This window comes from Taudactylus pleione, unplaced genomic scaffold (assembly GCF_031769625.1).
Source record: "Taudactylus pleione unplaced genomic scaffold, aTauple2 ptg000911l, whole genome shotgun sequence".
NCBI classification, from domain to species: Eukaryota; Metazoa; Chordata; class Amphibia; order Anura; family Myobatrachidae; genus Taudactylus; species Taudactylus pleione.
Genome location: NW_028285312.1, coordinates 670,639 through 697,953, shown reverse-complemented (window position 1 = coordinate 697,953; position 27,315 = coordinate 670,639). Strand labels below are relative to the sequence as shown.

Here is a 27,315-nt window from a genome sequence, read left to right as displayed (position 1 = left end):
GAAAATCAACTACATTGTTTTATTTCATAATAAAATCACATTATTGGTGCCTCCTCAAAATGTGGCTTTTGTCATCAGTAGTGTATGTATCTTTCTTTGTGTCTCAGGGCCTGATTCAGACCCGCTCGCGAGCGCACAGCGCTCACAAGCGAGTCGATGGTCCCCGACTGTGCATGCGCCGCCTCCGGCGTGCGCATGCGCGAGACCCGTACTGTGACGGCAGCTCCATCACAACGGGTCTCGCTACAAGACGGGGTGGCTGTCGATGTTGATTGACAGCTCACCCCGTTTTGTAGGCGGGGGGGGTGGCTGCACAAACGCAGGCGTTCCCTTAGGAACGCCTGCCATTTGTGGGCAGCCCTACTGACATCACTCGTGATGTCAGTAGTGGACTTCCTGCTCTACTAGAGCAGGAAGTCCACTCGGGCTTGCGAGAGCTGAGACCCTACCACAAGGGTCTCCTTACAAGCCCGATGGTCGCGATAATTGCGACCATCGCCAGGCCGCCCGCAAAAGCTGTGGGTGGTCACCCACAGCTTAGCGAGCGGCCTGGAGGCCGAAAAAAACCCCCTGCCCTGATTCAGAGCGAGCACTCGCAAACAGCGAGCGCCTCTGAATCAGACCCTCTCTGCATTAATGTTGTCTTGTGTAGCTTTCTCATTACAGTTGTGTTATCAGTAAATGGGTCTTATGCATACCTCTCAACCATCCCGATTTCAGCGGGACAATGCTGACTTCAGAGGGTATACTTACTAAAGTGCGGGTTTTTAGAAGTGGAGATGTTGCCCATAGCAACCAATCAGATTCTGGCTATTATCTTCTATAAGGTGCTAGATATACGTTAAGTAGAATTTTTGATTGGTTGCAATGGGCAAAATATCCACTTCTAAAAACCTGCACTTTAATAAATATACCCCGAGTGCTCTGTTCCTTTATCGAGATTGGGGCTGAATTTTCCTGATCGCCGGGAAGTTGGAGAGGTCCACTAGCTGTTACTCTCATAGCCAGTGACAGGAGCACACATTCTTGTAAAGGTGGTAGGAGGGTGACTGGAGACAGCTAAGGTGCAGCCTAGCCCTCTTCAGAGCTAACCATGCCCCCGCCAAGAGGTGGACAGGCTCCCAGTATTAGAATATCTTTGCTATAAAACAATGGCCCTGATTCAGACCCACTCGCAAGCGGCTGTCCGCTCGCAAGTGGGTCGATGGTCTGCACTGAGCACGCGCACGACGGAGGGAGCTCCGTCGTGCGCATGCGCCAGACGCGACGAGCGAAGGAAAGTCCTTCGCTCGTTGTGTCTGATCAAAGGGGGCGTGCTGTCAATGTTGATTGACAGTACGCCCCCTTTGGTGGGCATGCCGGGGGCGTGCCTCCCTGACGGGGGCGTTCCCACGGGAACGCCTCCCGTCAGAAGCCGGCCCACTGACATCACTAGTGATGTCAGTGGGAGTGATTTTGGCTCTGATAGAGCCAAAAATCACTCCGGGGCTTGCGGTTGAAAACCTCAACCGCAGGCTCCGGCTCGCAGTTTCGATGGTCGTGATGGTCACGACCATCGCGGCCATCAAACTGCACGCTCGTATAGGCTGTGGGTGGTGACCCACAGCTATACGAGCGTCCAGGAGGACGCTCCATTTTTATGGAGGGCGGCCCTCATTCAGAGAGTGCGCTCTGCTCAGAGCGTACGGCTCTGAATGAGGGCCTATGTCTCTCCCAAAGCCACTATTTTATAATAACCTTTGGGCACCATCTAGTGTTATTTTGACAGAACTACAGCCAGGATACAGAACAATCAATAAGGTGGGCCACATAGCCGAACATGAGACAAAATGTACTTCCCTGTAAGTAAAATAGATGTTTGCATATTCCCTGCAATAAAAGTAGTAGTTCCATACAAAACTTAAAAGCTGCTAGATTATAGGTGCACACCTGTGCACTGCAGTTTATCCATTTGGCTTACTAAGCACCAAGAAACACTGATGTGATAGCATTGTTGCTGTGTATGTACAGGTTATGAGCAGTACTCCATAGAAGCAATTATTGCATGTCTTAAGCTGCGTACACACTAGACAATAAATTGAATAAATAAATCGAATGATAACGATATCGTTCATCGCGTTCAATATCATCCAGTTTGTATGCAAGATATCGTTAACGATGCGCGCTCCCACGAATCGTTAACGATGTCTTTCAATGCCCGTACCTGCAACTTCTGGGATGAGGGAGGGTGCCGTCACTGAGCGATATCATTTAGTGTGTATGCTCAATGTCGTTACCAACATTGAGCCTGGCAGTGCAGGGGAAACACTTAACGATATCGCTCATGGAGTATATTGTTAAGTGTGTATGAGCCTTTACACTAATGGGATCTACTAAGATGAAAATAGCTATCTATAAACTGCTCTTCATCCCTGGTTCTCTATGTGGTTCATGTATTTAGTGGTTATCACCCCTTGTTGAGCATTTATGCAGAAGAAGGGGTTATTATCGCTTTTCTAAAATGTATTAACAGGCTAACCATTAAAAGTGGTGCCTCCAGCTTCGGTAAATAATGCCGCCGCCAGAGCCAGCTATGGTGGCAAAGCATTATGGGGCACTTACTAACACAGAGGTTCCCAACCGAGGTCCTCAAGGCACCCAACAGTTCATGTTTTAGAGATATCCATGGTTAAGCACAGGTGGTTAACTCAAATAGAGGAACTGATTAAGTCACCTGTAGTAAAGCATGACTATCCTTAAAACCTGGACTGTTAAGGTGCCCTGAGGACTGCCCTAACACATAGTGCCATATCAGGATGGCGCTATGTGTTACTTACACCCGTCGCTGGGTCCACACTTCCTCAGACATGCATGGTTCACCCGCAAGGAGATCTCATAGTTATGCGAGTTCTCGCCCACATGTGCATTGGGGTTGGACAAGGGCCATGACATAGAAGCATCAGCAGCACTAGGCACTTGCCAAGACCGCCGGAGGGGGTCGTTTTCTCTCCCCCGACTCTGATGGCTAGCATATTAATACATCTTAGCGCTATTGCCTTCTGCTCCTCCTTGATAAATGGCAAAGCAGGAGCTGTGTTACCAGCTCGCTTTGCGCTGTAATAATACATCTCTCCCTATGTTATTATACCAGGATGCATTATGAGAGAAAAGGACATAGGGGTAGATTTATCAAAGCTTGGAGAGATATAAAGTGGAGAGAGATAAATTACCAACCAATCAGTTCCTGTCATTTTACAGACTGTCTTTGAAAATGACAGTTAGGAGCTGATTTGTTGGTACTTTATCTCTCTCCAAGGATTGATACATCTCCCCCAAAGTGCACGCTGCACATCTTTATCATAGGCAAACGCAGGGGGGGTTCCGTCTGCCTGGAAACCCCCTCCCCAGAAAACACCATGACCACAATAGAAATATAATACAATTTTACTAGTGCTGCATGCTCTTCTCAGTATCACAAATGAAATAATTAGCACAACCTGTGGATTGTTTAACATGTATCAACCAGTAATAAATAAACTGTGTACCAACTAGGAGATCTGGAAAACATGCACTGTTAGGGATGCACTGCTATAGAGCCCAATATGTATATATATGTCCAGGGCAGTGCTAGGTTCTTCTGCTGCTCCTCCAGGCTCCCGGACATGCTCCAATAGTCTGGAATGGTGTCCACATCTAAAATAAAAACATTCAGCTCAGACAGGATGGCCCTACTACTGCATTTAATACCTTACTGTGATCGCTGGTCCTGTATATGTTGGAATTATGACACATAACACACTTTGTATGGTGCATATTAAATCTGGTTAAGTACTAATTATGCCCTCTTCATGGACTGGCCACACTCGCTCTAAAATCAAGCATTTGGAAACCCCCTTCTAGAAATTCTGCGTTTGCCACTGTTTATCCACAATTCCTTAATCCATTAACGCAAAATGGCATTTAAAAGCACCATATCTATTTCTGCTTCCATCCAGGATATAACTCCCTATGATCTTCAGTAGCCATACACATATTACCATCCCTGTACAAGCTGTCGGCCAATGCATTCCAAGTAATTATTAATATGATGGAAAACTATTTTTGTTTGTATATTATCTGATTTTCTCTGTCTAACAGTTGCAAAATAAAAAGCTTTTTATTTCCGTAAGTTTCCAACAGTTACTCCTAGAAGTCTTGAAAGAAAATAAGACATTTGCTTGGTTAAAAGTTAAACCAGTAATGAATGACTAATTCATGGCGGATACAAGGCTGTGCAAATACAATAAACTGGACCACGTCATATAGATGTAGCCTGTATCCAATGTGAAAGGGATGAAGGATTCAAGCCTAATGTTAGATGTTTATAGTAAGTAAGAAGCATATTTGCTAAAATTGGACACATATAAAGTCAGTTACCTTAAAAGTATTTAGCAGGGGAAGATCTGGTACTTTTTCTATGTAGTTGTACTTGACAATAACATTCGGTTGTTACTTTATAATATGCATTTTTTTTATTACTTGTCCCTTTTACCTGGTGAGTTACGGTATGCAATCGGGTTGCCGGCTGACGTAATCCCGACAGCCGGCTTCCCGACTGCTTTATCCCGGCGAGGGTTAAATGACAGGCGTCTAAATCTAGACGCCTGTCATTTTACCGACGCCGGGAGACCGGCGCCCGGCATCCCGATCGAAGTGATGCCGGGCGCCGCTGCGGACAGCTGCGGGGGGGAAAGGTTAGGTTTATGGCACCCCGGGGGGATTTAGGGTTAGACACCCCCTCGGGAGGTTAGGGTTAGGCTAGGGGAAGGAAGGGTTAGGGTTAGGCACCCCCGGGGGGGACTAATGGTTAGGCACCCCCTCCGAGAGACTTAAGTTTAGGCGGCGGGGAAGGGGGGTTAGGTTTAGGCACTTAGAGGGGGGATTAGGGTTAGGCACTGGGGGGAGGTTAGGTTTAGGCACCCCTAAGGAGGGTTAGGGTTAGGGGGGAGGAGGTTAAGTTAGTTAATACTTACCTTGGGACGATCGGAATTTTCAGCCATGTCGGCCAGCCGCTGTCGGGATTTGAACTTGCGTTCATACCGATTCCGTGAGTTACTGTCTTCAAACCTGGGGGGAGATTTATAAAATCTTGGAGAGACATAAATCTGCTAAATGGCAGTTAGCAGCTGATTGTTTGGTACTTTATTTCAGCGTCGTAGCTGGGCTCCAGAGGGCACTGTGCCGGCCCCACCCCCTAAGCGCATGACATCACGACATTGAGCATTGGGGGTGGAGCCACCAGCACCAGGAAGTGCAGCAGTGCTTGTGCTTACCTAAGCAGCTTGTGCAGTGCTAACAATCGCAACATCTGTCAGCAAAACGGACTTGCGTGCAACTCGCTGTCAGCCCCTATGTCACCATTTGTCTCCCCACTTCCACGACCTTTTTGTGCTAATGAGTGAAAACTGGAATTGGCTTTATTATTTTCACATTACAACATCTATTTTATAGAATACATGCTATGTGGTAAGTTTTAAATTTTTTTCCCATGTAAGTCAACACAAAAGGAAATTACCTATCTAAAGAAAAGAGAGAATGGCTGTAATCACTGACAAAACAGTTTTACATACATAATGACTTTTATTTAATTGAATGTGGTATAAAAAAAATGCATTTTTAAATACTTCTAATTTTATTAAATATCCTCCAATACATTTTATCTGGAATCACGACTCAGAATAGGACGGGCATAAGCAAATATGTATAAATTGGCATCTGCGTGCTAAAACTCACCATCTCCATCCGCTCACATACACCTGTCCAACTCGGAGTCCGCACATCAATTAAGTAGAGTTTAGTGTTTTCTAAGTAAATGCAGGAATGTTCAACCTGTAGCTGTCAAATTCTTGTTCTTTGACAACTCTTGTAGTTATCATCTTCCATTTATTAATTGCACACTGGCCAATATAAGGGGCTCAAACAAAAGTATGTGTTTGATACTTGTGTGGGCGCAAATATCTACAATTTATGCAGCAGGTGGGTTGATACTTATGACAAATAAAAACACAAAGGGGGTCATTCAGACCCGCTCGCGAGCGAAGGTCGATCGCTAGCGGGTCGATGTTACCCCAATGCGCATGCGCACGACGGAGGGAGCTCCGTCGTGCGCATGCGCGAGACCCTGACTGCGACAGCCAAGCTGTTGCTCCGGGTCTCGCACCAAAGGGGGCGTGTTGTCGATGGTGACTGACAGCACGCCCCCTTTGGTGGGCGTGCCGGGGGCATGGCTGCCAGACGGAGGCATTCCCATGGGAACGCCTACCGTCTGAGTCCGGCCCCACTGACATCAGTAATGATGTCAGTGGGAGTGATTTTGGCTCTGATAGAGCCAAAATCACTCCTGGGCTTGCGGCAGCGAGACCCTACCGCAGGGTCTCGTCGCAAGCCCGCTGGTCGCGATGGTCAAAGACCATCGCGACCATCTTTTTGGTCGCTCGCATATGTCTGTGTCTAACTTTTTTCCCTGTCTAACTATTGACTGTCTAACATCTGGTGTCTATCTAGATATTGTCTAACTAATTACTGTCTATCTCTTATACCACACCCCACAGTGGGGAGGGAGGGACTTTGTTTAGTATAAAAGACAATCCAGACGTGAAGCATGGTATCTGCGCTTGAAAAAGGACTACTGTTTCCTAAATACATTGTGCTGACGCCATGCTGATTGAACTGGGTTCCTGATCTACCTTCCAAAAGGCTTCTATGCTTGTGGTGTGTTGCAGAAACTCTGCCTTTATCCGGATTTGGGCATTTTACACCACCAGTTTGCACACACCACCGGCCAATGAGGGTACCAATTGGAATCTGCGGAGAGGTAAGTATATTATTAACTATTGGTGCTATGCCTATGCCTCCCCCTAGTGCCTAACCCCTAAACCTAACCCTAGTACCTGTGATGTCAGCGGTTGGGATTCTGGAGCCAGAATTCAGATTGCTGTCGAAATTCCAGCGCTAGGATTACTGACCATTACATCCCACTCTAACAACTGTATGATGTATAAATCGCTGTACTTGTTGTGTGTACAACATACATACAATAGCAACAGTGAACAAAGGATTAAACAAGTTGTCATCAATAATTCACATGCAGAAAATATGTATTAATTGATCACTATACATAGTAGTATGCACAGCACCAGTTTATTTAAAAGATTAAAAATAAAATGCATGTGAATTTCAGAAACACACAAAATGAACCTCATTTAAATCCCAGTCAGCGATTTAACTAATGAATGTTCACAATTCAATAACTAAAGGGCATGTTACCTCGAGGCAAACCCCGGGACTGTGCATGCAACTACTCTTGTTGCAAGGTAATGTCGGCTGTACTTTAAGTGTACAGTCAGGGACAAGGAGCATCATCAGTCTTATTACAACTGTTGCTATCCAAGGTGCTGAATTAACATTCTGCAGTGCCCCACACAAGATGGCCGCTAGCTCCCGCTGCCCTGACATCATGCTGCGTGTCGTCATTTCCGGCCCCCTATGAACCTGTGTTTACACGCTGAGCAGGCTGTGGGTGAGTGCCCCACACAGAAGGGGAACCTGAGACACCCCTGCACATAGGATAATATAACACTCTGCCTGCAGCCATGAAGGTGAGACTGAATGACTGTAGTAGAAGGTCAGAGTGTGGTGGCTGCATGTACCTAGTAGCCACACTGCAAATATTCATTTATAGGTTCACATGACATATATTAGAGCACTATATGTTTGCATGACATAGTTATGCATTTATATAGTGTATGCATATTGCAATTAATGTGAATTTTACTTTTTTTTATAGATATATTGCTAAATATACATGTTTTCTGATTCCTATTATCATATACAGCATTTTATTATGATAACAATAAGAAAGTAGAACATTGTCCCAAATGAATATATAAGAGAATGACTATAAAAACGCTAAAAGTTGCAATTTCAGTGTACTTGTGATGATTGAATACAGTACACAACTGTTTCGTTTCCATCAGCCTGGCAGTGTAAGCTTCCTATATTATATAAAATCGGTTCGCTCAACCCATAATATGATTTTTATTTACCTTTCATTGGGCTGAAATGTGAAAATACCATATACTATTCACTCTATTTTTCCTTTATTTATCATTTCAAAGGCAACTGTCAGTGGGACTGATTCAGACCCGGTCGCTAAGCTGCGGACGCTCGCTAGGGGCGATCATCGCATGCGTATGCATCAAAGTACGCATGTGCGAACCAGTTACTGTGGCCGGGAATCGTGCGCTTGTAGTACACAGACTGGACGCTACTTTGAGTGACATCGCCGTTTGTGGGTGGTGACAGGGGAAGGTGCTTGTGAACGGGGAAGTGGATGTGCGAACGCAGGCGTGTCTGAGTGTTAAAACGGAGTTTAATGGGCATCCATAATTAGCAAAGTAGCGTCATTGTACACTTTACTTGGTTGTATTTTAGCCTGAACTGATCGCAGTGCTTGCGGTGGGGTAGGGGCTACCTCAAGTGCTGCGTGCAGCTCCGATGGGTCTCGATGTTACCGATTAATCACACACTTCCTTGAGATGACGTGGACTAAGAGAGAGGGGTGGGCGGCTTTATACTCCTGCGTACGCGCACTCCTGTCACCCTCTAAGACATAGAGGGCGTCCTTAAGCCAGACAGTGCGATCGCGGGATTTGCATACCCGACCCCTTTGGCAGAGAGCGAGCGCAGCTTAGCGACCGGGTCTGAATCATTGTAACATACAGCAGGGATTTTGTGTTGCTACCCATGTGTTGAACACTGTTACCATCTGTTGGCTGCTAATTGCACAATGGCCAGGAGAATCCCTGGAATTTTGGGCTCAGCTCTATACCCTGCTTGTGTTCTTTCCACGTCTCAGTAACAGTTTCTCTCCCCAAGTTCTATAGACTCCTGGCATGATCTGGCAGCACCAGATATTATTGATCAAACCTGCATAATAGCCCTTGGTGTATTGGCTCCAGCTTCTCTTTCCTCTCAGTGACGACCGCAATCTCAGCTGAGACGCACAAAAACACAAAACACGTTGGCTGCAAAGTACATCATCATTGGCAAAGTTTTTTTTTATATATTTACTGCTGTCACAGGTCTTCAGGACACTGGACCTCATTCAGACCCGGTCGCAAGCGCGTCGATATTTTGGTCCTGTGCACGCGCAGTGGCCGCACTGCGCGTGCGCAAGCCCCGGAGCGAGAGAGAAGCTCTCTCGTTCCGGAGCTCACTACAAAAGGGCTGGCTGTCGATGTTGATCGACAGCTCGGCCTGTTTTGTAGGCCAGGTGGGTGGGTGGTTTCACAAACGGAGGCGTTAAGGAACGCCTCCGTTTGTGAAACCACCCACCCACCCCGCCTACAAATCGGGTGACAGCAGTGATGTCACTGGGGAGCTTCCTGGTTACTCTATGCGGACAGAGACATGTAGATTTCTTTCTCAGTCTTGGGTGAAAATTGAGGGTGTGTGAGCAGGAGAACCAATTCAGAGATTTCTACACCCCTCCATTTATCATAGGAGAAAGGTGCGCACAATGCAGGCACATTGTCCACCTTGAAAATGTCGACAGTGACAGAATGCCGACATGAAATGTCAACATTAGTTTTATGGTTAAGATTAGGGATAGATTTACCTGAAAACACATTGTCGACATTCTGGCCATGTCTACATTTCATCAGCGTCAACATACTGACTGTTGACATGGTTATATCGACATGTTTACTTTCGACATAATGGCCATGCCGACATGATGAATGTCGAGCTAATATACTTAAATACAATAATATACACCCCTAAACTAATGTGAATTAAAGCAAAGGTCTAAAGCTGTGATACTAAAAATAAATGTAATGTAATCTTACTGTCAGGAATAATACTAACATGTACAATACAAACAAGTATTAGCATAAAAGGAAAACAAACTAATGAAGTGCGCCCAAATCAAATTCAGTCTCAGGCCAAACAAAATATAATGAGACGTGATGAAAATATCTCTCTCCTGCCCCTGGAGCCTCCATAGGTTTACAGTAGTTTACACCATCTGAAGATAGTGTAAACTACCAGTGTTAAACTCTGTAAAGCTTAGCTATTTTGGAGTTTAGTACATAGGGGTCAGATCGTAGTCCCCATTGATAATAATGGGGACTGCGATCTGCAGCGCTAATTAGCACTCTGCCGGAGATTACTGTGAATTCTCCTGCATTGTGCCATTGCAGTTTCTGCATCATTTTATGTAAAAGACGGCTTGATACATAGGCCCCTTAGTCCAGTCTTGGTGCATGGCTTCTCCTTAACTCGTATTACTATCCTATCACTATCACTATTTTTTCAGGGACCAGGTGCTGAAATGCTGGAGGATGACGCTGCAGCCACTGATGAGGAGGAAATTCCCGAGCACCTGACAGAGGAGCCTGCAGGTAAGCTAGAAAGGGAGAACATGAAGATAGCGCAGGCGTCTTCCTTCATCACTGGTCATCACTGTAGGTAGGCCGGCTTTGTCATTCTCCTGTATGTACTAAGGGCCTGATTCAGAGATGTACACTGATGTAATCGCAGCTGTTGTGCGAAACTACGTTAATGTGGCAGCTGCCGCGATACGTATTGAGATGCCGACCGGGGCCATCACAAGTCCAAGCACCTGCTTACAAAAGCGCAGACGCGGTCGCAGATCGGCCATCTGCTTAACCCTATGGTCGCGCTGAATGGCCGCCTGAACCGTGTCTTCTGAACCACTTTGCCTGCATACGGGATTGCCGACGCTCCCCGAAAACGGCCGGCAGCATGCCAGCGTTTTTCTGCCACCACTACCCGTCACCGCCCCCAAACGTTCCCTGACTGTCAATCACTTCATGAAGAGATGCTCGCTGCAAGCACCATCGCTAGGGTACCTTGGCGCTTGCACAGTGCGGCCGATAATCGTTCAACAGTGTAAATATCGCCATTGCATCCATCTGTAAATCAAGCCCTGAGCTCATATTGTTAATGATCTTTGGCGCTGAATAGTGCAAGTGATGGATTTGTACTGTGACTTTCTCGCCATCGCTCAGGTTGCACGTCTATAATTCTAAGCTATTTATTTTCATGTTGACTATTGTGAAAATGCAACTGACCAAAATTAGAGGGAGATATATATATCTCTGTCTGATGAAGCTTGTTGTACTTTGTACACCCATAAGGAGAAATCATGGTCCAACATAAGGGAAGGAATTTACTAATCTTCTCATTCTATACAGGTAACTAAAATTCATAGAAAGTATATTACAGCTGTTATCTAGTCCACACCAGTCTGCATAAAATATCTGTCTCTGTCTCACCCCAATGCTGGAATGGTTGCGGTAGCAGCAGTGGCGTAACTAGAGCGCTCTCGGACCCGTCGGTGCGTGGTGCCCCGTCGGCCACCATCCGCCGCCTTGGGCAGTTCGCTCAGCAGCACTGCACACTAAAACAAACATGCCACCGCCGCGGTCAGCGGTGTATTTGTTTTAGCACTGCAGCCAATCAGAGCTAGATTGACTGTTATTGGCTGCTGCACCCAGGGCTGAGCCGGGCTGAAGCTCACTCATGAGCTCCGCCTTCCGGCTCCCGCAGTGGGTGATGGGAGAGACGTTGTGACATCTCTCCCATAGTGCCGGACGGGAGCGGCAGGCGGCAGGCGTAGGAGCGGGGATTCAGGTAAGTATAATTATGTGTATCTGTGTGTTTTATGTGTACGGCACTACTACTGGGGGCACTGCATAAGGCGGACTACTATTGGGGGCATTGCATAAGGGGCACTACTACTGGGGGCATTAAGATGCATATGGAATGGAAATAAAACTTCCCAGAGTGACGAGAAACGGTGGTGTGTCATGTTGACACGCCCCCATTTTTCAGTGGACATGCCCCTTGTGACATGTAGCCACACCCACTTGTTGGCGCACTCGTCTTCAGCGCGTGCATATAGTTTGGGGTGGGGCTCCATTTTTCATCTTGCCCTGGGCTTCAAATACCCAAGTTACGCCACTACGTAGCAGGGTTTTAACTAGGTGTGTGCACTGCAAGCCATACCGCCACCCAGGGTGCAAGCCCGAGGGGGCAGTACTGTTGCTGCCCTGGTGGCACCTGTATTTAGTGTTTGGAACGGCAGCCTGGACAGTTGCCTGGTGCATCCTTCGCTTCCAGAGCAGCTACATCATGACATCAGTGTTGCAGAGAGGGGGGGGAATGTTGATAGCACTGGGATCTTTTACCTTCCTCCATAGCTGGTCGTGCACAAAAATTGTGGCATTTTAGGATGACATCGCTGACCACCTATAAGAGACCAACATCCCTATCATTTAGATGTACAATGTCCTTCCTCTTGGCCCTCCCAAAAGATGCTCTAGAAAGAACTGCAGACAGTTTGGCAGCTCAGAGAAGCAGTGCAGCCAGGTACATGATAGCCTCATAGTGCCAATGTTTTTGTGTAATAGCTCACTGGCAGTGGTAAATTACATTCAAAGAGGTATTTTATTACACTATTCCGCAATGGGTTAATGGAGAAGATAACGCAATTATCTCAGAGTACCGCACTGCAGGGAGGGAGTATATTTACTAAAGTGAGAGTTTTTAGAAGTGGAGATGTTGCCCATAGCAACCAATCAGATTCTACTTAACATTTAACGAGTATCTTCTAGAAGATAATAGGTAGAATCTGATTGGTTGCTATGGGCTACATTTCCTCTTCTAAAAACTCTCACTTTAGTAAATTTACCCCTAGGGATCAGCCATTGATCTCTACAGTGCTTTAACGTTTTTTTGCTATTCAGCAAAGCAAAAAGCGTTAAATGACTCAAAAAATCTTTACTTTATATAACACCATCTCAGAATGAAGTTATATGAAGAAAATCCATAATTATCCCGAAGACTATATTATATAATGATATTTTTGCTTATTACAGCATCCTCGGACCAGTAGTCTTTCGCTCCTTTGATATTATTTCTACCATGTTGTTTTGATTTGTAGTAAGAGAGAGAAAAAACAATCTTCTAGTAAAAATGCATTTGAAAATTACATACATGGGTAGAAACGTATCAGTGATTTGTTGTCTCCCTAGAAAAGATTGTAGCCCTTTGATTTTGTGCGATAATATTGGTTGTTATAAACCAGCTATAAGAATTCAGTATCTTCTGTTATATGAAGCCTTTTGCTACATGTATAATGATAATCCATAGTACTAAGCGACTCTTAGGCAAGGTCGGACATATACCAGTTTCCAGTCCCAACCTAGAGTAGATCATACAATCTCCAGCTAGATACGGCAGTGTGCTATACACGCGAGGTCCATCAGTATGCAGGCAGCATGGTTGGTGTAAGGGTTAGCATTACGGCCTCACAGCACTGTGGTCTTGGGTTTGATTCACAACACAACCCTAACTGTGTGGAGTTTGTTTGTTCTCCCTGTGCTTGTGTGGTTTTGCTCCGGGTTTCCTCCCACAATCCAAAAACATGCTAGTACTGTAGGTTAATTGGTTCCCAACAAAAATTAACCCTAGTGTACATGTGTGTGTACATGCGATGTAAGCTAACCTGAGGCATGGACTGATGTGAATGGCCAAATATCCTCTGTAAAGCTCTGCGGAGTATGTATATGCTATAAAAATAACTGTTAATAAATGAATATATATATATATATATATATCACACACACACTAGGTCAAGCAGTGTCCTGTACAAACTAGGTCCAGCAGTGCCCTATGCACACTCGGTCCAGCTGTGCCCTATACCCACTCGGTTCAGCAGGGTCCTAGACACACTGGGTCCAGAAGTGTCCTATACACACTAGGTCCAGCAGTGCCCTATACACACTAGGTTCAGCAGTGTCCAATACACAGTAGGTCCAGCAGTGTCCTGTACAAACTAGGTCCAGCAGTGTCCTATACAACAAACTAGGTCCAGCAGTGTCCTATACACACTAGGTCCAGCTGTGCCCTATACACGCTAGGTCCAGCTGTGCCCTATACACGCTAGGTCCAGCAGTGCCCTATACACGCTAGGTCCAGCAGTGCCCTATACACGCTAGGTCCAGCAGTGCCCTATACACGCTAGGTCCAGCAGTGCCCTATACACGCTAGGTCCAGCAGTGTCCTATACACACTAGGTCCAGCAGTGCCCTATACACGCTAGGTCCAGCAGTGCCCTATACACGCTAGGTCCAGCAGTGCCCTATACACGCTAGGTCCAGCAGTGTCCTATACACACTAGGTCCAGCAGTGCCGTATACACACTAGGTCCAGCAGTGCCGTATACACACTAGGTCCAGCAGTGTCCTATATACACTAGGTCCAGCAGTGCCCTATACACACTAGGGGCCTGATTCAGAGCTGAACACTCTGACCAGAGCGCTCGCTCTGAATCAGGGCCCTCCTACCTTTTCTTGGAGCGTCCTCATGGATGCTCGCATTGCTGTGGGTTACCACCCACAGCTATAGCGAGCGTCCATGATGGTGGTCGCGATGGTCTTGACCATCGCGACCATCGGGCTTGCGACGGAGACCCTGCGGTAGGGTCTCGCTGCCGCAAGCCCTGGAGTGATTTTGGCTCTATCAGAGCCAAAATCACTCCCACTGACATCACTAGTGATGTCAGTGGGGCCGGCTTGAGACGGTAGGCGTTCCCATGGGATGTCAATCAACATCGACAGCACGCCCCCTTTGGTGCGAGACCCGGAGCGATGGAGAGCCCGTCGCTCGCCGGGTCTCACGCATGCGCACGACGGAGCTCCCTCCGTCGTGCGCATGCGCAGTGGGGGAACATCGACCCGCTTGCTAGTGTACTGCCGCTCACGAGCGGGTCTGAATGACCCCCTAGGTCCAGCAGTGCCCTATACACACTAGGTCCAGCAGTGCCCTATACACACTAGGTCCAGCAGTGTCCTATACAACAAGCTAGGTCCAGCAGTGTCCTATACAACAAACTAGGTTCAGCAGTGTTCTATACATCAAACTAGGTCCAGCAGTGTCCTATACAACAAACTAGGTCCAGCAGTGCCCTATACACACTAGGTCCAGCAGTGTCCTATACACACTAGGTCCAGCAGTGTCCTATACAACAAACTAGGTCCAGCAGTGCCCTATACACACTCGGTCCAGCAGTGTCCTATACACACTCTGTCCAGCAGTGTCCTATACACACTCGGTCCAGCAGTGTCCTATACACACTCGGTCCAGCAGTGTCCTATACACACTCGGTCCAGCAGTGTCCTATACACACTCGGTCCAGCAGTGTCCTATACACACTCGGTCCAGCAGTGTCCTATACACACTCGGTCCAGCAGTGTCCTATACACGCTAGGTCCAGCAGTGCCCTATGCACGCTAGGTCCAGCAGTGCCCTGTACACACTAGGTCCAGCAGTGCCCTATGCACACTAGGTCCAGCAGTGTCCTATACACACTAGGTCCAGCAGTGTCCTATACACACTAGGTCCAGCAGTGTCCTATACAACAAACTAGGTCCAGCAGTGCCCTATACACACTCGGTCCAGCAGTGTCCTATACACACTCTGTCCAGCAGTGTCCTATACACACTCGGTCCAGCAGTGTCCTATACACACTCGGTCCAGCAGTGTCCTATACACACTCGGTCCAGCAGTGTCCTATACACACTCGGTCCAGCAGTGTCCTATGCACACTAGGTCCAGCAGTGTCCTATACACGCTAGGTCCAGCAGTGCCCTATGCACGCTAGGTCCAGCAGTGCCCTGTACACACTAGGTCCAGCAGTGCCCTATGCACACTAGGTCCAGCAGTGTCCTATACACACTAGGTCCAGCAGTGTCCTATACACACTAGGTCCAGCAGTGTCCTATACACACTAGGTCCAGCAGTGTCCTATACACACTAGGTCCAGCAGTGTCCTATACACACTAGGTCCAGCAGTGTCCTATACACACTAGGTCCAGCAGTGTCCTATACAACAAACTAGGTCCAGCAGTGCCCTATACACACTCGGTCCAGCAGTGTCCTATACACACTCGGTCCAGCAGTGTCCTATACACACTCGGTCCAGCAGTGTCCTATACACACTAGGTCCAGCAGTGTCCTATACACACTAGGTCCAGCAGTGTCCTATACAACAAACTAGGTCCAGCAGTGCCCTATACACACTCGGTCCAGCAGTGTCCTATACACACTCGGTCCAGCAGTGTCCTATACACACTAGGTCCAGCAGTGTCCTATACAACAAACTAGGTCCAGCAGTGCCCTATACACACTCTGTCCAGCAGTGTCCTATACACACTCTGTCCAGCAGTGTCCTATACACACTCGGTCCAGCAGTGTCCTATACACACTCTGTCCAGCAGTGTCCTATACACACTCTGTCCAGCAGTGTCCTATACACACTCGGTCCAGCAGTGTCCTATACACACTCGGTCCAGCAGTGTCCTATGCACACTAGGTCCAGCAGTGTCCTATACACGCTAGGTCCAGCAGTGCCCTATGCACACTAGGTCCAGCAGTGTCCTATACACGCTAGGTCCAGCAGTGCCCTATGCACGCTAGGTCCAGCAGTGCCCTGTACACACTAGGTCCAGCAGTGCCCTATGCACACTAGGTCCAGCAGTGTCCTATACACACTAGGTCCAGCAGTGTCCTATACACACTAGGTCCAGCAGTGCCCTGTACACACTAGGTCCAGCAGTGTGAGTCTGAGAAGCAGTCACTACGTCTGTGATGCTCCTAAGTGGGATCCGCAGTAGGCATGCGTTCTTGGCAGATCAGGTGCCCAGAAACTTCTTACCATACACTTCCTGCTGTCTATTCTCGGACATATTTGGTGAGTGTAACTTTTTAAAAGTGACTCGTTGAAGTTGTTGCACCACAATCACACAGTGGCTAGCATAGCTGTCTCAATTCAATGGGGTCATGGGTTTGATACCATAGATCATTGGCGTGGAGTTTGTACGTTCCCCTGGTATTTATGTGGGTTTCCACCGGGTGCTCTGTTTTCCTCCCACAGTCCGAAAACATACTGCTAGGTGTATAGACTTTGGTAAAACAGAACGAGCCCTAGTGTATATGTATACCTATGTGTGTCCATGTGATATATAGAGTGTAAGCTCCACTGGTGCAGTGACTGAGGTGAATGACAACTATGTGAAGCGCTGCGTGATAGATGTAAGTGTAATATAAATAACTGGTAATAAATTATATATTTCTGCACACTGACTGATGCAAGACACAACGCCTGTCATAAGAACTGTCTGTTTAAATTGAGAATACCTTCATTCGTTTTGGTGTATATATTGTATTGATAATTCTGGACATAACTAACTGTGGGCTCTTTTTTGCAGTGGATCCTTTCCATATATTGTCTGTGTTTTCGTTAGTCCTGGATAACATTCTGGATCATAGCTGCACAGTACCTTGGGGAGAGCTAGGGATTTGGGGAGAATAGAGAGTTTATGGAGACTGAACATAGTGGATTAGTTTGCTGGGATTATGTGTAACATGTCCTCTAACTGATATAAGGTTCATGCAGGACATCTAACTGGCTGAGTTGATCTAATTCTAACCTTTATAAAGTGTCTGATTCAGCCTTGTACGGTGCTTCCATACTTGCGTACTTTTCCGATGTTTTCAGATCGGCGCATATACAGGAGCCGCACAGCACATGTGCACATCTTGTTCTGTGACATCGGTCGCAGGGTCCCGAAGACCGCAGCATGATTGACACGCTCATGGCATTTGGGGGTGGCGACGGGGAGCGTTACAGAAAATGAGGGTATTTAGGCCACGTTTACTGGCCGTGCCGAAGCCAGTGGCTCTGGCAGTGTTCTTTAGCCGGACATACTGAGTAATTTCTGGGCGTCTTTCCACGGGAGAGAGAGACTGGGGCATGCTCAGCAGCTCCCAGAGCACTGGTAATGCCCTCACCATGCCGAAAAGGGAGGGAGTGGATCACGGGCAGAGGTGCAGAGAGGGGTGGGGTGGGGGAGGGTACTAATTTACAGGAGCCTGGGCTTGTTGGAGGCACCCGCCGGGGGTCCAGGTCCAATGCCGCCCCCCCTCTTATCTGTCAGCGAGCGCTGCTCTGTGCTGGGCTAAGCAGCAGCAGTCTCCTCTCCTCTTCCTGCTGGGAGAAGCGACACTGATCGTACCCGATTTGCGCCTGGCTGATGGGCTCACAGTGACGCTTTGCGGCTCTTAAAATATTTTTTTAAGGGGGCCTAATTGTGGGAGGCATGGCCACACACCTCCAATAATAATGGGGCCCAGGACGGCTGTCTACGGCCCTGTTCACGGGCATGGCATTTCCTGCGAAGCCAAGCCCCTTGCCCCGCAATCAAAGGTCCCTGTGTCCAATGCTAGGAAGATGAGGGTTATGCATTTGTGGTGGGAAACTTACCTCTGTATGAACCAATGTTCATATACCCAACCGTTGTAGCATTTACTGCGCTGGATCTGTTCTTCTGTATTGCCTCTGTAGAAGCAGACGGATTGTTTAATTATCATGGTTGACCTTCGATTAGACTAGATAAATATCCTATTTTCGTTTTGAGGCGATAATAGTTTTCAACACCTCCAGATTTTTCATTTAATTACAATCCCCAAAACACTAGAAGGGTCTTAGTTTCGTTATCCAGGCAACTGGGCACTAGGCGCTGGTAAACAGATTTAGGCCCAGATTTATCAACGAGTGATCTACTTTTTATCACTTGTTACTAATCTTATATGGTGCTCCAACCAATGAGCTCCTAACTGTCATGTGTTTGAAAAATTACAGCAGCTGATTGGTTGGAGCACCATATAAGATTAGTAACACGTTATAACAAGTATATCACTCGTTGATGAATCTGGGCCTTAGTTCTGCAGGAAAGGGAGCAGCTAAAGGCAAAGACCCCGGCTAAGGTGGGTGGCAGACAGCAGGTCATTACATCAGTTTGATGCCCCTCCTCCCTCACAGTCTTATTACTATAAATGTAAAGCACATAAAATTAGTAGAAATCTGTCTCCTCCCCTGACCTCTTCCCCTCTGTCTCTCTGCTGTCTCACCATTAATGTCCCAATACAACCTAAACCTCAGGGGCATTTTAAGAGAGGAGGGGGCCCATGTTCATTCCCCAGTCTGGGGCCCCCTCCTCTCTCCCTGGATGCCCTGCAGCAGACTGACGTGTCTGACCGCTGACCACAGCATCAGTAGGTTGCCGGGGAAATAGCCGCGGCAGCCTTTTCTGGCATTTTGTGCAGGGCTGAGACACCCGACGTGGGACCTCGGAGAGGTAAGTATTAGATAATATGGGTGCAGGGTGTGCGGTGCAGGCCCCCTCTGGACCCAGGGGCCCGTGTGCACAGCACACCCTGCACCCATTATAGATACTCTCCTGCTAAACGTCATCATGGACAATATAGTCCTGGCCACCTTCCCTTCCCTCATTGTCATCACCTCCCCTCACCACATCTCGCTCACAGTCAACACCACCACAGTTTCCTCAATAACCAAGGTCACTTTCTTGCTGTCACCCTGGACTCTGCCCTTTGTTTTACTTCTCACATCCAGTCTCTCTGCCAGTCCTGTTACCTCCTCTTTTGACATATTGGTCAATGATGCATTTTTTCGTACAGAAGCAACAGAAAGTCTTATCCATTCTCTTATCATCTCCCGCCTTGAGTACTGTAACCTCATTTTATCTGCCATTCCCGTCATCCATTTTCTCCACTTCACTCCATCCCAAATGTTGCTGATCTTCCTCTGACTTCCACTGCATCACTACAACTCCCCCACACTGGCTCCTCACATTCTCCAGAATCCATTTGGATTGACTCGCCCTCATTATCACCACCCTTCATACAGCTCAGCCCTCCTCTCGTTATATTGCCCATCCAGCCATCTTAGATCTGCCTCTGCTCTACCTTTGTCTCTGATAGTCACAATGTCTGCCGTCCACAAGACTTCTTCCGTGCTGCGAATTCTCTGCTACACCTGATCAGACTCTCCCACAGACTCATAGTCTATATATGCTCTCTTGAGACCATGCCTCTTTATTAGACCCTTCCCTACTTCCGCCTATACGGACGCTAGCACACACAACTGTCCTAATCTCAACTCTTCTCAGTCTTGTTCTTTTCCCACAGTGGCTCAGTGTTTAGCATTTACTGTATGTCTTGCACCATTGGGTTTATGGGTTAGTGTCCAACCAGGGCCATATCTGTGCAGAGTTTATATGTTCTCTTGTTTCCGTGGGATTTCTCTGTCTGCCCCAATTCATACTCACTGACCCTTTGACTTCCCCCTCCGGGAGGGGGCAGATCGGTCAGTACTGGTTGGGTTGGTGAAGGTGGGTGTGTCATGGGGGGCGTGGTGATGCAATTGCTTCATCGTAGCCCCACCCCCGGTATACAATGCTGTGACTACCGGTATTGTGAAGCTGGGGGTGGAGCCACATTGACTCGATTCAATTATTCAATCATCACCGCCTGTGCCGCCCACATCACTCGGGAAGTGGGCGGCCGCGGCGGTGGCTCCAGTCTGCGGGAGACTTGCCCACCTTTCCAGCTGGCCGGGAACGCCATCCGATTTTCGGTACCCTCCAGGCTGTGCGAGGGTAGGCAAGTATGCCCCAATTTCCTTCCCCATGCCAAATCACATATTGGCAGGGTAATAAAAGATAAGCCTTTAGGTATTCCATTTGAAAATTCTTTATTTTTCCAATGTAGCCCCAGATAATCGTTCTTCTGAAGGATGGTGTGATTTCCTCTGTAGGTCCTGAGATTTGTGTGACAGTAGGGATTTCCACACACTGAAACATTGATTTATTCTCTCTCTTGTCCGTTAGACCTGAGTCTTTCTTTTGTTACATGGACACAATCATTCAGTTTATTGGCAGATGTGACATAACCAAGTGGAGTGTATATTCTCCATACAATTATTTAGCTTAACCTATTTGTGTTGCTGCTGGTGTATAGGACTGAGTTGACCAGAATATTCTGCTGAGTTTTGTAAAAAAAAAAAAGTTGCTTAAACTTTACTACTTTGTAACCTTTTATCTGTTCTATTAATCTGTTACCTGACACCTTTCTCCAGAGAGGAGAGTTGTCTGGGCCAGGAGAACAAGGTTATGCAGGAATGGAGAACCAGGTTATACAGGAATGGAGAACCAGGTTATGCAGGAATGGAGAACCAGGTTATGCAGGAATGGAGAACCAGGTTATGCAGGAATGGAGGACAAGGTTATGCAGGAATGGAGGACAAGGTTATGCAGGAATGGAGGGCAAGGTTATGCAGGAATGGAGGACAAGGTTATGCAAGAATGGAGGACAAGGTTATGCAAGAATGGAGTACAAGGTTATGCAGGAATGGAGGACAAGGTTATGCGGGAATGGAGGACAAGGTTATGCAAGAATGGAGGACAAGGTTATGCAGGAATGGAGGACAAGATTAGAATAAAATGAGAATAAGGGCAAATGTAATAGGGCGCAGGATTTTGGAAGTCCCAAAATGTCGGCAAATAGTAGCAGATGATTTTAAAGCAGCAATGTTTCGCTTTACTAAACAGTGCCGCTTTAAATATATCCGTCAACTTGCTGAAATCTAGGGACTTCCACAATCCCGCACCCTATTACATTTGGCCCTATATATCCCTTAAAGTGCATACACACACAAGGATTTTGTTACCAACGATTTTCTGAATGATTTTCTGTCAGATTATTTATCAGAGTTTTTAAAGTGTAATGAACGTTTTTTTTTTTAACTACAAACGATTTTTGCATATTCTCTTAATGCAAATCATGGAGTTGGTCAGTCTGACTGAACTACAAACGTGAACGCGCATGAACGATAATAGTTCATCGTTCATTGTTTTAATTTAGAAAGTGACTGATTTTTTTAAACGATTGAATGATATCGTTAACGATAATCGTTAAAAAAATCGTTGTGTGTGTATGCACCTTTAGATCTAGGATAGGATCCATGTGACATCTGTATTAGACCAGACTTAAAATACTCTCAGAGATTTCTGGGTTTCCCCAATTTAGATGATTAAGAATTAATCTGCAGTAGTGGAACCTGTTATGTATTAACAAAACAAAATCCAGGGAGTTATTCTTCAGAAGCAAATATCACTTAAACAAGAGTTTGTCAACCCCAGGCTGTGTCACCCTGATACTTTGTGGCATGTCCTTGTGGGGGTTGGTGCCTCTGAACGGGCTGAGTATCAAAACCCGACTGTTGGGATGCCGCTGGTCAGAATACCGACAGCCAGAATACCGACACCCATAGGAACTAACAGTAAGTGTTTTCCTAACCCTCTGTGCGCGCTCCCGATTTACTCTCCAAACAGGTGAAAACGGGACCCGGCGAATGTGAAACAGGCGAAAAGTGCAGGATGAATTGGGGGAATCACTCTGTACCCCAGAAAAAGATGAGCGGACTTCTTATATCATTATGGTAGTTTAGTATTAGCCCTAATTGAACTAGTTAGGGTGCTTAGGTGGTGGTAATTGCTTGCTATTAGCGTCTTGGTAAAATTGGTGAAGAATGGCATAAAGCTGTGTTTTTTGGAGAAAATAAGTAGTCCCACAAATTTGGGGTGGTTCAAAATGGGTCCCCCCACTTTTTTCATTTTCGCCCCAAATTTCTAAGGCAGTTTTTGAGGTGTTCCTGGAATTTTTTTGTTCTTTTTTTGGGTGAATTGTCCTTTTTTTTGGGGGGGGGGGGTGTACCAAGGGTTCTGAGTGGTTTCCCAACATCTGCACCCCAAAATATAGTTTTTGCATTTTTTTCCTCCTGCTGTTCTGTGGAGAAAGAGTTTTGCCTATTTCATTGCATTGACTTTTCGCTTAGGCGAAATCGGACTGGAATTGAATACGGAGATAAATTTTCAGGCAAAATTTTCTCCAAAGAACAGTCGAGAAAAGCTTTTCGCTCCTAATTGAATACGACCCTAATGGTGCCTACACACTTACCGACTTGCTGAAGCTCCGACATCATGCACGATTTCCCTTGAAACTCTCCCCGGCAGCTCTGCACAAAATTTGGTGTCTAATCTTCAAACGATCTCTCCTGCATCCAGACTTTTTCCAGTGCATCGTGTCCTAGATTGTCAGACCTGCCCTACAGCATGGCAGATCTGACGATGCGATGTGCGACCAGATCATGTAAAAAATCGCCAAGTGTGTAGGCACCTTAAGTCGCCGACAAGATAGATTGTCTTTTTATTTTCTTATGATTCAAACTCATCTATAAACTAGAAACAAATAAATATGAAACGGCTGATGGGTCTCTGTCCATCTGTAATCCATCCTCATACTCTCAGCTGTGAGTCCAAATCTAAGCAAACGGAGACTGCATGTAACAGTAATAACTGTCTAACCTCCTTCATGAAGGTCTAAATGGAATGCGGATATTTTGCTAGCAAAATGCTAATGCGACTAGATGTCCATCCTTATGCGCACACAACGCGCCGTTCCACCATCCGTCAGCTCAGCCACCATCACTCATCGCCACTTACACCTATCCTATACTGGGTGCAAGTGATTGGTCTGAAAGCGTCCCCTATGGCATGCACACGTCTAGGATGCTACACCTCATGACACTCCCATGACAATGATGTAGTGTTCATTCTAGCACCCTGCATCGGTCACAACGTGTGCAGTTCCTCTTTCCTGCCTGGGGGTGTCACTCTCTGTTTGTAGCACACTCTGGTCTGTATTTCAGTAGTTTGTTGCATCATCTGTGGGTGTTAGAAGCACCAGAGCAGAGAGCGACACCCCAGACAGGAAAGAGGAACTGCAGGGGGTGCGGACGCTGCAGGGTGCTAGAATGCACACTACAGATGTTTTTTTTCTGTGCATACGACTAAGTGCTGCAGATTTTACGCCTTGAAATTACCATTTCATAGATAGAGATATGTCCGAGATTCGTCTGACTCAGAATCGCTGGGAAATAGGTACATATCACTAGTTTGCGCAGTTTGCTAAACTCCGCTAGTTGTTGCTGCATGCGGACCTGTGTGACCAGTTACTTACTAGATTCGTTTTGTGGTCTGCTTATAGAAGAGACCCTAAGGCAGGTATTGATGCTTGTCAGGTGTGCGATATAAATAAATCTTTTCCCTCTGTTACATTAGGCCCCCATACATATGTTGTTGAGGATCGGCAAAACAGGGAAATCCAACATGTTGGACTTCACCGAAGTCCCGATTCGGCGTCTGGGGATCGGGGATTTGCCCCGATACATCGCAGATGTATGGGGGCTTTTACCTAACCTTTAGAGAACCACTGACTCACATATTCATTGATTCAATTGATTTAGATTCATCCAAAGGATTTTCCCATTAATTCAGATGTTTCATTAAATGTTTCCCTTTATTCCTTTGCCCGATACCTTCTGCCAAACAATTGGCCATGATACTTGTATATAAAGGGGCTCATATAGTGTTGGACATACTGTACACAGCTTTTTTTTTTTTTGCATGAGTTTATGCTTAAGCAACTTCTGATTGGCTGCTTGTCTATTGAATCTTCCAGCTGATAGTATTTAAATGATTAACGTCACAGCTTTATCATATTACGTCACAACTGTTAAGGCCCCCATACATCAGAGATTGATTGCAGCAATCGTGCAATTTGCAATCGATTGTGTATAAAAATATTTCCCTTTTTCAATCGATTGCAGATTGCAGAATTGCCACAATCGATTGAAAAAGGGAAATATTTTTATACACAATCGATTGTAAATTGCACGATTGCTGCAATCAATCTCTGATGTATGGGGGCCTTAACTCAGTTGACATTTCCATTTGGACTAGTGTTTACAGTTTAAATTTTAACTTGTTAAAACATCAGAGGTCTTTATATTTGATTACGTTTTTTTCTATGTAAAATGCGACTTGTTGATGCCTGTCATGACAATAATCTCTCTTTTGTCTATATGACACCTCATTACATATTGGGTACAGAGAGTAATGTGACGCTACCATTTACTACAAACACTGTCCAACCACACCATCATGGGGTGTAAATATACATGCGGGTATATGTCTGTTTTTGGAGCAGGACACATCTGCAGTAAATCTACCTGTGGAAAGGACTTGGCCCTGAGGAGAGATCATGGTCGTCTGTTAAATATGTAAACGTGGAAAACTTAAAAAGACATTTCTAATAAAAAATTCTAAAAATCGAAACTTAATGACCCCCATGGTGCAAGGGAGACACTGTAAGATATGGTACTTAGGGCCGGATTCAGACCCGATTGCTAGGATGCGTTCGCACGTAACCTGCCGATATTTACAAACTGCCCATGTGTATAAGACGCAGAGCGCGTGCGCGAACCAGTCACTGCGATCGCAAAGCGATTGCCCCCTGTGCACAGACGCCTTGCTAGAGTGAGTGACAGGACAAGCCATTTGTGGGTGGTGACAGATTGGTCGTTGGAAACGGGCGTGTGGTGGTGCGAACGCAGGTGTGTCTGTGCCGTTTCAGAGGCGTGCAAAATTAACACGCAGCGTCATAATGCACGTCACATGGCTGAATTACACACTGGAGCACTCGCAGTGTTTGCGGTAGGGTATGGTCAGCCACAAGTGCTGCGTATGCATCCGATGTTACTCGATGTTACCGATTGTTGAATACACTTCCTGGAGATGACGTGTATTGCTAAGGGAAAGTGGGTGTCTTAAGACAGGCTGGTGGGCGTCTATAAACATACCGTGATCGCACGGCAAGACATAGTGGGCGTGCTAATGTCTTGCCATGCTATGGCGGAATTTGCATACTATGGCTGCGTGCGGACGCATCTAGCGAGCGGGTCTGAATCAGGCCCTTACTTGCCTGGTGTGTTCTTAGAGGAAGACACATTATTTTGTAGTGTGTACAGAATATCTTGGCAAGGACGGTCATTGGCATTTTAATGCGCCTGTGTGTAAACCATATTTACAGACTTTAAACTGATTGCTTCGCGGATGGGGCTGGAAGCTTTACATCATTAGGCCCAGGCCATGTCGTGTTGAAGTGCCGGAAATCACAAGTCCGTTGGAGGGGGCGGGGCTAATATGGCGGGATTCTTCATTTCAGCCCCGCCCCTCCTTAAAGATCCACAATACCCGGTATCTACATCCTGCCCACTTCACTAGGAAGCAGGAGGAGTGTGAAAGAACCACCCAAACTTCCGTGGGTACGCACCTTCAGGGAGAGTAGGCAAGTATGGAATAGAAGCACGCCTGAGATTACTTTGATGTCCGTTGTCGTTTTGTACCTCCTTACCTGGGTTTTTGTGTGCTTGGATGTACAGCCCTTTTCTCTGTTCCTGGTTATGCTTTCTTGCTGCCTGCCCTGACCTTTGTGTCTGTTTTAACTTTTAACTTTGCCTGCTGAGTTTGAGTTGTTATCCCCTCCTTCATTTACTTTGCCTACGTATAAGGGCAGCCCACTCTCAAAGATGCGCACAACACGGGCATATATACGCATTTAGGACCTCATGCAGACCCGCTCGCAAGCGGGTCGATGGTGAGGCCCTGCGCACGCGCAGCGGCCGCAGTGCACGAGCGCTATCTCCGGAGCGAGTGACAAATTCACTTGCACCGGGGCTCGCTACAAAAGGGGCGGCTGTCGATGTTGATCAACAGCTCGCCCCGTTTTGTAGGCGGGGGGGGGGGGGGGCGGACAAATGGAGGCATCCCTGAAGGAACGCCTGCCGTTTGTAGGCGGCCCTACTGACATCAGCAGTGATGTCAGTAGGTAGCTTCCTGCTCTGTTAGAGCAGGAAGCTACCTTGGGCTTGCGGGAGACGAGACCCGAACCCAAGGGTCTCGTCGCAAGCCACGATGGTCGCAATGGTCTCAACCATCGCGACCATCACCTGGTCACTCACTAAAGCTTAGCGAGTGGCCAGGAGGCCGGATTTTAAAGAGGAAGCGGCCGCCCTCATTCAGAGCGAGCGCTCGCATTTTGCGAGCGGCTCTGAATGAGGTACTTAGTTCCGGACACGCAGTGCAGGAGCAATTACATCCGACTTGCACTGAATTCTACCTCAGGGCCCTAGTTATGTGGAAAAGGGACTTGCTAGCGTTGAAAGGGAAACTACACTGGCTAGTAGTGGCTGATCTACTGGTGTCACTGGTGACCGTAACCCATATCAAGTCACGTACAGTATACTTTGAGGTTTGGTCGTTTTTAAAAAATAAAGAAAACCATTTTACAGAACTGCAAGCATTAGGCTGAAAAACGATCTGATGGAGGGATTATTAATTGCAATTGGATTAGAAAACTAATCTCGCTCATTGTTAATTAAATCCCCTATTAGGCTCTCTGAGTACTTGGAAAAATCATCTTGCATACGGAATTAGAGGCTGTGTC

The 27,315-nt window shown here is 46.7% G+C and overlaps 1 protein-coding gene across 1 annotated transcript in view; it reads left to right on the top strand.

Moving 5' to 3' along the window:
* The first annotated feature begins 7,511 nt into the window (after positions 1–7,511).
* LOC148473792 (transmembrane protein 263-like) overlaps positions 7,512–27,315 on the top strand; it is a 238,701-nt gene continuing 218,897 nt past the window's right edge. The window contains exons 1-2 of the mRNA XM_088459444.1: positions 7,512–7,616; positions 10,337–10,421. Coding sequence (XP_088315570.1) covers positions 7,611–7,616; positions 10,337–10,421 — 91 coding nt within the window. The 5' untranslated portion in view covers positions 7,512–7,610. The remainder of the gene's footprint in view (positions 7,617–10,336; positions 10,422–27,315) is intronic.